The sequence below is a fragment of the Austrofundulus limnaeus genome, unplaced genomic scaffold, assembly GCF_001266775.1.
Source record: "Austrofundulus limnaeus strain Quisiro unplaced genomic scaffold, Austrofundulus_limnaeus-1.0 Scaffold1, whole genome shotgun sequence".
Lineage (NCBI taxonomy): Eukaryota > Metazoa > Chordata > Actinopteri > Cyprinodontiformes > Rivulidae > Austrofundulus > Austrofundulus limnaeus.
Genome location: NW_013952403.1, coordinates 10065641 through 10078282, shown reverse-complemented (window position 1 = coordinate 10078282; position 12642 = coordinate 10065641). Strand labels below are relative to the sequence as shown.

At 36.6% G+C, this 12642-nt stretch overlaps 2 protein-coding genes and 1 long non-coding RNA gene across 4 annotated transcripts in view; 2 read left to right on the top strand and 1 right to left on the bottom strand.

Moving 5' to 3' along the window:
• Window positions 1-5706, top strand: part of uprt (uracil phosphoribosyltransferase (FUR1) homolog (S. cerevisiae)) — a 9016-nt gene extending 3310 nt beyond the window's left edge. The window contains exons 2-7 of the mRNA XM_014009128.1: window positions 1283-1325; window positions 1414-1483; window positions 1694-1756; window positions 3542-3703; window positions 4344-4442; window positions 5306-5706. Of these exons, the coding sequence (XP_013864582.1) occupies window positions 1283-1325; window positions 1414-1483; window positions 1694-1756; window positions 3542-3703; window positions 4344-4442; window positions 5306-5412 (544 nt within the window). The 3' untranslated portion in view covers window positions 5413-5706. The remainder of the gene's footprint in view (window positions 1-1282; window positions 1326-1413; window positions 1484-1693; window positions 1757-3541; window positions 3704-4343; window positions 4443-5305) is intronic.
• zdhhc15b (zDHHC palmitoyltransferase 15b) lies at window positions 5620-12427 on the bottom strand. 2 transcript variants are annotated; one of them, XM_014009108.1, is made up of 11 exons: window positions 12252-12427; window positions 11917-11943; window positions 11723-11817; window positions 11505-11625; window positions 11170-11239; window positions 10209-10241; window positions 10005-10125; window positions 9713-9845; window positions 9465-9591; window positions 9002-9120; window positions 5620-7311 (listed from the first exon to the last, which is right to left on the bottom strand). In XM_014009108.1, exons 1-11 carry the CDS (start codon window positions 12367-12369, stop codon window positions 7268-7270), a joined length of 1008 nt encoding a protein of 335 aa, XP_013864562.1. In that variant the 5' UTR covers window positions 12370-12427; the 3' UTR covers window positions 5620-7267. The 2 variants fall into 2 exon arrangements, with proteins under 2 accessions (XP_013864562.1, XP_013864570.1); XM_014009116.1 differs by having other exon boundaries at window positions 11917-11990; window positions 12252-12345.
• LOC106518049 (uncharacterized) overlaps window positions 12424-12642 on the top strand; it is a 3345-nt gene continuing 3126 nt past the window's right edge. The window contains exon 1 of the long non-coding RNA XR_001310272.1: window positions 12424-12472. This is a non-coding gene — a long non-coding RNA (uncharacterized LOC106518049). The remainder of the gene's footprint in view (window positions 12473-12642) is intronic.

The following is a 12642-nucleotide window of genomic DNA, read 5'->3' as shown; positions in this document are numbered from 1 at the left end:
AAATTAGCCTAATGTTTGCTAATAATCGATTGATTATTTGATTGTTTTTTTTTCATTAATTGATTAATGGGTGCTGGGGGTGGCATTTTAAAAAAAAAAACATTTTTAATTTTGACCTCTTTATTCCAAAGTAGAACATTTGGACTGATGTAGCAAATCGCACCAAAAACAGCTTGTTGTTTGAGCATTCTGTTTCTATAATGTTAAGTTGTAATGAATAAATAAGAAAATATTTGTCAAATTGCTTCAGTAAAAAATGAATGTACAGAAAAATATACACAAATGTGTGCTGTGTCCTTGAAGGTCTCTTCATATTTTCTCTTCATGAGCTTTGTAAAATGTGTCCTTGAAAGAAGAGTGTAACTTGAAATAAGTGTGAAGTCTTCATCTGTGACGAAAAATACTTTCAGTCAAGACAGCTGCTTATTACAATAATTCAATAAATGCCTTGTTTTATTTGCAGTATTAGGTTAAGGCAAGTGTCTTCACTCAGACATTGTCAGCAAATTAAAACTTAAAGTCGAATCATTAAAGTAATACCATCAGAAATCACCTGACACAACAAATCAAGAATGAAATTTGTTGCTAACACATCAAATAATTGATTTTTATTGATTTTATCTATTGCAGCCCTAGCAGACAGTTATAAAGCTTTTAAAGCGAAGTAAACGTATTTATCATTCATGCAAATATGAAGGTTAAGCAAAATAGTTTCCATGTAAATGTTTGATTGTCTTGTATTGTGATAAACATTCAAATATTGAATGGAAATGTATTGTGTGTATCTTGTTGTGGAACTAATGGAAAGACCTTGTATTCAAACTACTTACTACTACTACTACTACTACTACTACTACTACTACTACTACTACTACTACTACTACTACTAAACATAACTCCAGTTAAACCTATGGTCAAAATGCAGCAGTAGGGTTATACTGAGGGGAAAAAATGATTTAAAAATTAGAAAACAAAAGAATTATAGCTACATCAGAGAAAAATCAAACAGGTTTTTGATAATTAAGGTTGAAATATAATTTCTTGTCACATATATTTAATACAACTAATTATGCATTCAGTAGCTTATTAGTAAGTCAACATATAAACATTAAGTATTTTGAGCTCTGTGTAATTCATCCATCTCATTTAAAAATGTTCACATTAAATTGTTGAATATGCTTTTACAAAGATTTTAGGTTAAAATCTAGAAAATCAAAGGTAATAATGAGGATAGGTTCAACTCTTAAGACTCACTTAATCAAGTTTATATTTATATTTTCAGGACAACCAGCAGAGGAGATTTTGTTTTTTGTGCGGACCGACTGGTAAGATCATACCTATACTGCTGAATAATGAAACTCAGTGTTTAGGATTATAAAACACACTTTGTTTTCTGTTTATGTTCCATAACAGATCAGACTTGTAGTGGAGGAGGGCTTGAACCAGCTCCCCTTCTCAGAATGCACTGTGACCACTCCAACAGGTGAGAATCTCTCCTTCATAATAAAGTGAAGTTTGATAATAAAGGTTAAAAAAAGGCTGCACTCTAAAAGTGAAGCGATTCACACGTGGGAATAAATGTGCCCCCTTTTTCCTTGAGTCTTTTACCTCCAGAATTACCGGTATATATGCTTGAGTAGGCTTAATCAAAACCAATTCTTTTGTGACTGTTCTTCCTTCATTTCCCCCTCAGGGTACAAATATGAAGGTGTCAAGTTCGAAAGAGGCAACTGTGGAGTCAGCATTATGAGGAGTGGTACGTTAAAGCTGCTGCTGCACTTATAGCAAGTCTGACTTTCTTTTTAAAGCACATTTGATAAGCCTTACTTAAAGAGGTGATATACTACTTGTCTGTACAGCTACACATCTTGAAATGAAGTCTTGAGAAAAGTCTCTTATCACCCAGATATTGAGCTAAAATTTGGTGTGGTAGTAGCTAAGAGTCATCCCTAACACTCACATAAGATCACTTGGCATTAAATGTTGGAATCAACTCTTTTGTAGAAAATAACTCTTGGAACACTGAGTGGATATTGTTACAAATGCAACATAAAAATGGCTATTAGTTGATATATTTAGCACAAAAACTAAGGAAATTTGTGTTTGGTAGATTATTGTTTTGTTGTATCAATGCTTCTTAGCAATAAATTTTATGATTTGCACCAGAGTGGGAGCACCTGGGGGCTCCAGAAGCTCAAAACAAGTGTCAGTAACTACAGCAAAACATGTTATCTACCAAACACACAGTTCCTTATTTTTGTGCTAAGTATAGATATTGAGCTAAATTTAGATGTGGTAGTAGCTGAGAGTCATTTACCTCACAGTCTGATAGCAACCATGTTCCACAAGCTCTTTCAATAGCACATAAGATTACATGTTATTTGCAAGGTTTGATCAAAACTGCTATAACTCCTTTATTTCTCTACATAAGATGATCTAAGTCTAAAACTCTGGTAGGTGAAATGCATTCCTTTAAAGGGATCCCTGATTAGTTGTAACATTAAACTTTATTTAATAAACATTTATTTTAACTGTAAAATAAAGACTGTAAAAATACTGTAGGCTGTTTAGCTTTTCTAATTTTTAAACTAAAAGTTAAAAAATACATTACACGGACGGGGCCATTTTATTTACATGCAAAGCATTCTGGGTAAATGGTGACGTGGATAGGTCCTCGGTGTGAGGCTGCTAGCGAGCTATATCCACCCTGAAGGTTAATCTTGGACAATATCTGATGATCGACTCTTTTAAATGAAACCAGAGAGCGTTGACAGAGAGGAGAAGGTAGAAATGACTCAGCCTGGAACTGAAAATATAGATGGAGGACAACAGAGCTGCTTCATGGAAGAAGAACCTCAGCTTAGCCTGTTAGCTTTAGCGTTAGCCCCGATGCTATCACCATATATATGTATTAGCTCAGCGCTACACATTCTCCTCTCGTCACTGAGGTCCTCCATCCACATGACAGAGAGGGGAACACAAAAATGACTCAGTCTGCAACTGAAAATATGGATGGAGGACCTCAATTTAGCTTGTTTGTCGCGTTAGCACAGAGATAATACATATAAGGCAATATAGCTTCGGCGCTAAAGCTAACAGGCTAAGCTGTGTTTCTTCTTCCATGAAGCAGCTCTGTTGTCCTCCATCCATATTTTCAGTTACAGGCTGAGTCATTTCTACCTTCTCCTCTCTGTCAACGCTCTCTGGTTTCATTTAAAAGAGTCGATCATCAGATATTGTCCAAGATTAGCCTTCAGGGTGGATATAGCTCACTCACACTGAGGACCTATCCACGTCTTCATTTACCCAGAAAGCTTTGTGTGTAAATAAAATGGCCCCGTCCTTGTTAAAATATATTTTTAAAAATTTATAAAACTAAACAGKCTACAGTATTTTTACAGTCTTTATTTTACAGTTAAAATATGTTTTTCAAATAAAGTCTAATGTTACAACTAATTGTAGGTCCCTTTAAGAAATACTCTGTCATTAATCAAACCAGCACTGATTGAAAAACACAACAACCAATCTTTGCATCTCTCAGGTGAGGCCATGGAGCAGGGTCTTCGCGACTGCTGCCGCTCCATCCGCATCGGAAAGATCCTCATCCAGAGTGACGAGGAGACCCAGAAGGCGAAGGTCTACTACGCAAAGTTTCCCCCAGATGTGTACCGAAGAAAAGTGCTGCTCATGTACCCCATTCTCAGTAAGTGAGGGCAGGCTTGTGTTCCTGTTGGTTCCAGTTAACCACCTTCAGTTGCACGTAAATGTCAAGACATGTCTAATTTTGTGCAAATGCAAAAAAAAAAAAGCATTTTTATGTATTTATTCATTCTGAGAAGTCTCACTTGAGCTGACCTTCACCACCAAGTCTGCATTTCCACATCATACAGGCCCATTCACACTGCTCTGATAATTATAGCTCTCATGGGGGAAATTATACACTGCCGAAGAGTTAGCCACCAGGCTGCTGAATGGCATAATGAGGGCCAACAAAAATAGTGTCTTAATAGTCCCGGTTTCCTGATGTGATAAAGCTGCATGTTTCTGTTCTCGCTTAAAAAAAAAAGGAAAGATGATGGTGAAAGTGCTCYACTGAAAAGCACATTTTATTATGTCAGAACAGGGGAACGTAGGGTTTAATTGATGCATGCTAACAGGCTGAACAGTTAAAACAACACTCATGGGTAAAGCTCACAGCTCACAACATTTGAAAAATATCTTTAATGAAGTCTATTTTTCATGCAATCATAATTCAGCAAGTTTCAAATGAACAGAGTGATTAATTCTCGGGATGGAGTGAGATCGTAAGCAGACATCTAACCCTGCGTTGTGTGTTTGTGCAGGTACAGGGAACACTGTGATCGAGGCAGTGAGGGTGCTGATAGAACACGGAGTTCAGCCCAGACACATTATACTCCTCAGCCTCTTCTCCACGCCTCACGGTACACCAACTCAAAATCAAGTTTTCCTTGTTTTTGCTCATGCCTGTCTGTTGGGTTACTTCCTGCAATATTGCACAAAATTGCATTTATTATTCTGTTGTTCTTTACTCACCAATGCTGCTAATCTTATCAGATWGATGTTTGTTTTAGAAATGTAAAATGTCCCAGCAAAAACGTGCCGTTTAAATGGAGCTTTAGTAYCTGCTGGGTAATTTATGAAGCTGCTCAGTAGTTTCTTACCAATTTCTACTTGACCAGATAATGGTGACATTTAATGTGAGTGTTCAGTTTCCCCAAGAAAGATTTTTTTTAACTACGTGACCTTTCTTTCGATGAATCTGTCAGGTTAAAATATACACTTTTTAACATAAGATAGATTTAAATCTGAAGGGCATGTTGCCATAAACTGCACTTTATAATTCAGTGTGTTGAAAAGGATCAAGCTACTTTCATTTTTGTAAAGGTTGTTCTTCACACTTTTTGATGCCTTTATGGGAGTGAAGAGATTAGATTAGATTAGATTAGATTAGATAGGATGAGGACAGGTTGTAATGTTTAGGTTGTACAGTGTCTGCATATGTGCTCAGACACATTTCTCATTGCTTAGTCTTTTTTTAAGGAGGCCCATTTAGGTCATTTTTGTTTATTTAAAGCTCTAAGCATTTGCTATAAAGCAGATTGAATATATCCAGGATAAAATTAGATTATATGGATTAACTATGCCTAACAGTCGATCTCACTAAGCAGCACAGTAGCTCAGAAGTACTGGTTATTATATTAACGCAATTCCTGTCAAGGTTCTTTATTACTTTTCTCCTTATATTAGCAGTGTACTGTAATACCAGTGTGTTTACCTCTTTCAGGAGCCAAATCTATAATCCAGGAATTCCCAGATATCACCATCCTGACCACAGAGGTTCACCCGGTCGCTCCGACACATTTTGGACAGAGATACTTTGGCACCGACTAAAATGAGGACAACCTGAGGAACATGATCAGCAAAGTGCTTTGGTTATATTTTGGGTATACTTTGTCTTGTATCTCATGTTCTCCTTGTTGTGCCATATACTGCTACTCTTACAAAGTTTCTAAACTGAACCCAAATCAATAATCACGTTTGTATTTATTGCTTTTTTGCTGTGTGCGCTCCTTGCTGTAGAGAGAAAAACCACAGAGATTAAAATGTGGATCATTTTATTTCGCATGGTAACAACTGGTTGATCAATAAAAAGAATTTATATTTGTTTACAGACAAAACAGAAAATAAGTGTGTTGAGGTTTTTCTGGTGGGTAAGAAGGGGGGGGGAGCATCACAATCACCATACTCCAAAACAGTTTAATACCATGCTATACCATGTATTCGCTCGTCTGTCCAAATAGTTTAGTTGTTTTTTTTGTATCCTATATTTTTTTCAATAAAATTACTTCAGTTGTTTAAAGTGTTACAGGAACAAAATATACAGACTGCCTGCAGCAGGTCAAAATTACTCAGCACACAAGAAGAAAAGAAATCTGAACATTATCACAATAAATAGACAGGACAATATGAAACACTCAACACCGACAGAATTCCTATCACTTATACACACTTTAAATATATCTCAGATCAAAAATTAAATTAACAAAATAAGGACTTTAAACTTAAGCAGCGTTTGATTTGGCTTCACCATTAAAAAAAGTTGTTTTTTTAAAACTATCCCAATCAAAGAGCATCAAGAGTTGAATAAAAGCCTGGCTTTTTCACTCAGATAGTACAGAAACTGGTTAAATATGCAAAATGAATGAACAGTCTTGATAAATGATATTAAACATTTTAGCAATACGTAAACACATTTGTTTAAAATGATATACTGCAGACAATCCCTCTTCCATCCAGTGGACGAGGGATTGTTTAAATATGTACAGATTTAGAACTGGGGCCAGTTGGTACGATAGAAAACAAGATATTAATAATGAGCTAACCCCAGACTTTAAAAAACCTTTATCACTGCATTTTTTTTTTTACTTTGTAAAGAAGCCAACAGCATTAAAGTCACAACATACAGTATTTTAGGAGTACTACTTCGCTAAAATGTAAAACAAATGTTAAGTTTGCTTTCATACTGTCAGTTTTGTTAGCTCAAATGCTATGTTAGTTTTTCCAGTTACTGTCACTTGTCTGATCAGCTATGATAATGATGTTTTGACTACAACATGTTAGAATACTTTGTTAAACCAGGAATATAAGATTTCAGAAACTTAACAGTATGTCCAAAGTGTCTACACGATGCGTTCGCAGGCAGGATACATTCTCGGGAGAAATTCACCCCCAAAATAAAGGAATACTCGAGTAAGGCATTGGTCAAGTCTGATTTTCTAATATGCTTGTGTTAAAAGTAAAAACTAAAAGGTAAGTCTGTTTTTTTTGTATGGTATATATGTTAAGACTCTGGGGCTTTCAGGGCATGAGGTCAGTTTAAATACCACACTGCAGAGACAGTAAGGTGCAACACTCTAAAGTCAACTCTGAAACAAATGAACATGACATGTTTTCCACTTCCTCCATTATCACAAAAAATATATACACTTTTCGATGAAGAGGTATTTTTTCCTAATAAAATTTTAATTTTCCATCTTTTAAAGAAAAGATTAAGCCTCTGCTGGTTTTCCATCGAGTTCATTTGCTCACAATGATCTAAAACATGAGGGGAAAATTGGCAAAGGTGATCCAAATGCAGGTTGTAAGACCCCTCGCTCTGCCCCGTCCACCATCCCACGTGGAATGCGTTCAACTTCATGGTTACACAGTGTGAGATAAAAGTTTACATCCTTTATACAAGCGGTAATTAATCCTCCATCTCTATGGTAACGGACGGGTCAACGTCCTCGACTGCAGGGAGAGAAAATAAAATCTATTTCAGTGAACAAAGCAAGCATTTTTAGAGGTTTTGTATCTGGTAGTTGATGGTGCTTCATGTGACCACCAGGTGGCGGCAAAACCTCACAGCTGAACTAACCACTAAACCACATCAACGACTTAAAATTACAGCCACTAATGAAAATAGCAGTGCTATATGATGCATAACAGCATGTAGAAAGTCTCTAAAATAAAATATTACTGTTGTTTCCAAATGCACACACAAGGAATAAACAGTGATTTTTGATTCAATGTTGACTTGCTTAATTCATTTTATTGTGAACCTTTTAATTCTTAGAAAATGTCATACAATATGTTTTATTTTAAACAACCTCAAAATGCCTAAATGACATTTTATGTCTTTGTAAATATATAAAGTATTTTAAAAAGTACAAACAAAAACCAAAAGTCATAGTTCCCATTTGAACTGAATATTTTGATAAATGAATGGCTAAAATAGCACAAAGTGTACAGAAGAAGTTAGATTGGAAACAAACTGAAATAAATAATGATTGAAAAAATTAAAATTAGGAAATTCATAGTGTGAATGCTGAATTAGCACTACATTAAAGCATGTGATGACTGCATGATGTGAGTAATTAGTCACTTTATAAGGAAAAAGTAAACTAAAATTAGCCACAAAAAACATTTGAAGGAAATGTTTTGTGTTCATAGTAACCCTGCTCTTTCTGATAGTACATCACAGCTTTATGTTTTTATCAATCATGTGCTTTAAGTTGTGGCAAAACTCTGCATCTGTAATCTTTATAAAGGTTATATTTATAAGGTTCACCTAAGAAACGTGGAACCAGTTAATCAGGTTCCAGTCCTGTTGTATAAATTATTTTCTAAAGCGTTGAATAAACTGAACAAACAGGAGTTTAAAATAAAATCAGATTATAAAGTGTATATGGGCTTCAATTTCCTTTAGATTTGGTCATCATTCCCTTATACTTTAAAGGCTGCCTGCCCTGGATCGCTTCTTCTCCACCTTGGCAGCCACTACACTGCTGATTTAATCTACCAGACTATCAGTATTATTACCTCCTGTAATTTCAGGGCAGGCTGTTGTTTGCCAGATCTGTGGCACTGTCACCTAACCTTTAATGTTAAAGTGCCTGTGACATCAAATTTTTGTAATTGATATGAATGCGTTGTCAGAAAGATAACTTTCATAACATATTACAAAAAAAATGCTGAGATGAACAGTTGTTCAGATATTTGCATGTGAAGTAACAGGAAGTGATGCAAAGGGGAATGTTTGAACCTAAACAGAGCATTGCTACAATGGCTAACAACACAGTAAAGAGGAATCTGATGGTTTGTTTTAGATTATTTTGAGTCTCTATCAGAGAGAGATGAAAAAAAATTAGAGTTCAAATAATATTGTTTGAATAAACAAAGACCAGGGAGTTCCTTTTTTAAAAGATTTCCCCTTTGATGTCACTTCCTGTTTCACTTTTTGGTTGAACCAAGTTCAAAATAAATTGTGCCAGTTTGGTAAAATGGATAAAATTGTGTGTGTTATGCAAAGTTTCTTATAAAGATGTTTTCTAACTAAATGACAACCACTAAGTTCAAGGTGGAAATACAAAATGGTATTTTAAAAAAATGGAAATTAACCAACTCTTGTGTAAGCAGCTAAAAAATTATGCAAACTCACCCAAGCTTCCTTCTTCAGACCCATCATCTGACTCCTCCCACATGTCCTCATTAGCTAATAAGGAGCTATGAGATTCAGAATTCTGACTCCTCAAAGGGAAGTAGTGACCATTTCCTTGACTGGTGTTAAAATGAGCAGAAGAAAATAAGAGGGGTTAATGGATTTTAGGACTGTTACTTGTTTCCAGTTCTTCATTTAACTCGTTTTAGTGTTTAGTGTTGACCCATTTGATTAACTGTTAGCATGCATCTTCCATATTTAGATAATTATCAGTGCCGCCATAAAAGCTGACAGCCATAACGTGTTTGTCCATGTTATGTTGTGAATCACTAGATGGATTTTAATGAAACTCTAAATCAAACGTTATTTGTACATCTACAACTTGTAACTTTCTGGAGTCAACCCAATTCAATACAGCTAATCAACCGTCGCAAACATAGGATTTGACAGAAAACCCGCTCACCCTGTAAAAACTGGAATGAACCACATTCTCTTATTTTCTCCAAATACTTGCTGCAGGTTTCTGCGTAGGCCAACATCGAACCCATTTCTGTCTGGTCCACTGACAAAAACTGGAGCTGAGAAGGCCTCTGGAACAGAAAAGAAGACAACTGTGGGTCAAAACATGTTTGTTTGCTTTTGTTATTGCTTTTCTCTTAAAAATAATAAGTGTCTCTATTAAACTTTTGAGTTAAAACAAACCCCTCTTACCTAAAGTGGATCTGTTCTTGGCAACCAACCAACAGTGATAGCTAAAAAGAAACATGAGACTGACAAAGAACATTAATGCCACAAACATGAGGAAGAGGATGTGAAACTTAGCAGGTCCATTTGGCAAGTCTCCCTGGGCGGGGGAAAAGAAAACAGAAAAACTGGGATCAGAAAATCATAGGTTTTAGAAAACAAGTTACAATAACCTTTGACTTCTGTTGTCAATACATTTGTCCAAACATGCAGTGAGATCGAACTGTCAGATGACGAGTGGGTGAATGATGACACTTACCACCCAAAACTTGAGGAAATACTGAAAAACTGTGGCAGCAATGAATATGCAGTATAGCATTGAGTAGGCYAGGAAAAGAAGGAAAAGCTTGTAGTTGGAAAAACCAACACAGTTGTTAACCCTGAGAGGAAAAAGAAACCTTTAAGGTCAGAGCAGAATCAATCAATCAATTACAACTTTAAAATACAGGCTGTGATAACTTACCAGGGACAGTGATGGTCCATCTTCAAGACACAACTGAAAGGAAAAAAACAACACGTTACTACATTATCTTGCTTTTTAAAAGCCAGTGAATTGACTCAAAGTCAAAGTTACATTGATTTACTGAGGTTCTCTTCATTTGGTGCTTTTTCACATTATAATCTTATAAGCTAATATATACATTAGTTTGAGTTGTGTGATTTTAACACGAGCCATTTTATTTACACACAAAGCATTCTGGGTAAATGATGATGTGGATAGGTCCTCGGTGTGAGCGAGCTATATCCACCCTGAAGGTTAATCTTGGACAAAATCTGATGATCGACTCTTTTAAATGAAACCAGAGAGCGTTGACAGAGAGGAGAAGGCAGAAATGACTCAGCCTGTAACTGAAAATATAGATGGAGGACAACAGAGCTGCTTCATGGAAGAAGAACCTCAGCTTAGCCTGCTAGCCTATGCGCTAGTGCTGATGCTGTATACAGTATAATAGCTCAGCGCTAGCGCGACAAACAAGCTAAACTGAGGTCCTCCATCTATATTTTCAGATGCAGCTGAGTCATTTTTGCGTTCCCCTCTCTGTCATGTGGCTGGAGGACCTCAGTGACGAGAGCAGAATGTGTAGCGCTGAGCTAATACATATATACGGTGATAGCGTCGGGTCTAACGCTAAAGCTAACAGGCTAAGCTTATCTTATCTTATAGTCTTAATCTGACTAATACTGTATACCATCAAAAAACTCAATCGGCGTCATGTTTTTCCCCCCATGTTCTCTGACAGCTATTAGACGTTTTCTTTTTGCCAAAGAGCTGCACTGATTTGTCCCGAGGATCTTTGTTCTAAAAGACAGCCATCTTACAAAAATCATGTTCAACGATCAGAACACTTCTTGACTACAACATTACTCCTTGCCTGGGGCAATCCCACTTTGGTGAATGTATTGGGGTGAAAAGAGAGGCTTACGTTTCACAAACAGAGCAGTGGTGACAGCGGTCGGGCTTCAGCACCTGGCAGCGGTCACAGAACCTGATAGCTGGAGACAAGAGCATTTCTAGTTGAATGGGCGACATCTGAGCTGAGCATCACCTTCACACACTTCCTGCAGCCTAGAATTTACTCTTAGCCATCAGCACTAATGAAAAGAAGACATTGGCTGATTACTCTGGATGTGGACACTCAGGGGAGGACACGGCTAATTGTTGCAACCTACTTGCTTTCGCCACGGATTACATGCAAAGTGATAGTGTAAAAAGCCCTAGGGTTCATGACATTTTTGGTAATCTGACAGGGGATCTCACCTCCTGACTGAGCTCGGGTGAAAATGGGCAGCTTCCTTGCTATGTCAACAAGGATTTGTTTCTGAGCATCTGGTCTCTCCTCCATCTCGTAGCGCTGCTTGTCTGAGTAGGACAACTGAAACTGAACCAAAAACACAACCACAAACTCAGTGCACAGCCCCCTCAAAATTAAACGTCATTGTTTGTTTTCGTGCTGTCAAATTATAATTTTCAGATACCTTTTTACATGGTGTAGCAGGAGGGGTGAATATAGACTTCCAGTAGGTCCAGGAGAACATCACAAAGCAGACATGAAACACCAGTAAATAAACCACTGCAAGCACAAAATAAACAGAAAACAGCCATGACATGAGCTGGACTTGTTTGAATCTTCACACTGCTTGGACTAAAATATAGAAGAAAGATAGCTTACCTTTTTCCAGTGTGTTAGGGATTGTAACTGTCAAAACAGGAATGATGTCGTGATTTTTACAAAGTAGCTTGAAGCTAACAACAGAAGTTTAATTATTCGAAATAAGCTAACGCAATTAGCCAGGCTGTAGTTCTGTATGTAAATGAATAAATGCTGGCCTTGGTAAAATAGTGATAATAAGGAATAAAAATTCACAAACTAAGTTAATAAAAGCGCATATTTAAAGCCACTTCCGCCTCTCTTTTTTTTAAATCAACCCCATAATAACGTTGTTGTTAACAGTGTCGCTCTCACTGCGGTTCGGAAACAAAAGAGAAACAGTCCGTCTCACTTACCGAGGCACAGCTCGAAGACATAAGCATAATACGACCACAACACGACGGCTGTGATAATGAGAACAGGAATCCACGAGAAAACCCTCTGACAGCATCGCAATCCTCTGGAGAGAGCCATGTTCCATCATTCATTCACTCTTCTCAGCGCTCCATTACTATTCCTGCCTTGACTCACTCATCTGCGACATCTGGGATCGATTTACTGCACACTGATTTCAGCAGTAGGTAAAGCAATTCAGACTTGTCCTGCTTGTTTTAGTTTTAAACTTTTAAATGTTACTATAAATATTCATTACATACATGTTAAAATGAAGTGAATAGTTTAAAAATGAGTTTTAATTAATAGTCAATTAATTTGGAACTGCTCTCTATTTGTATTATTATTATTGTT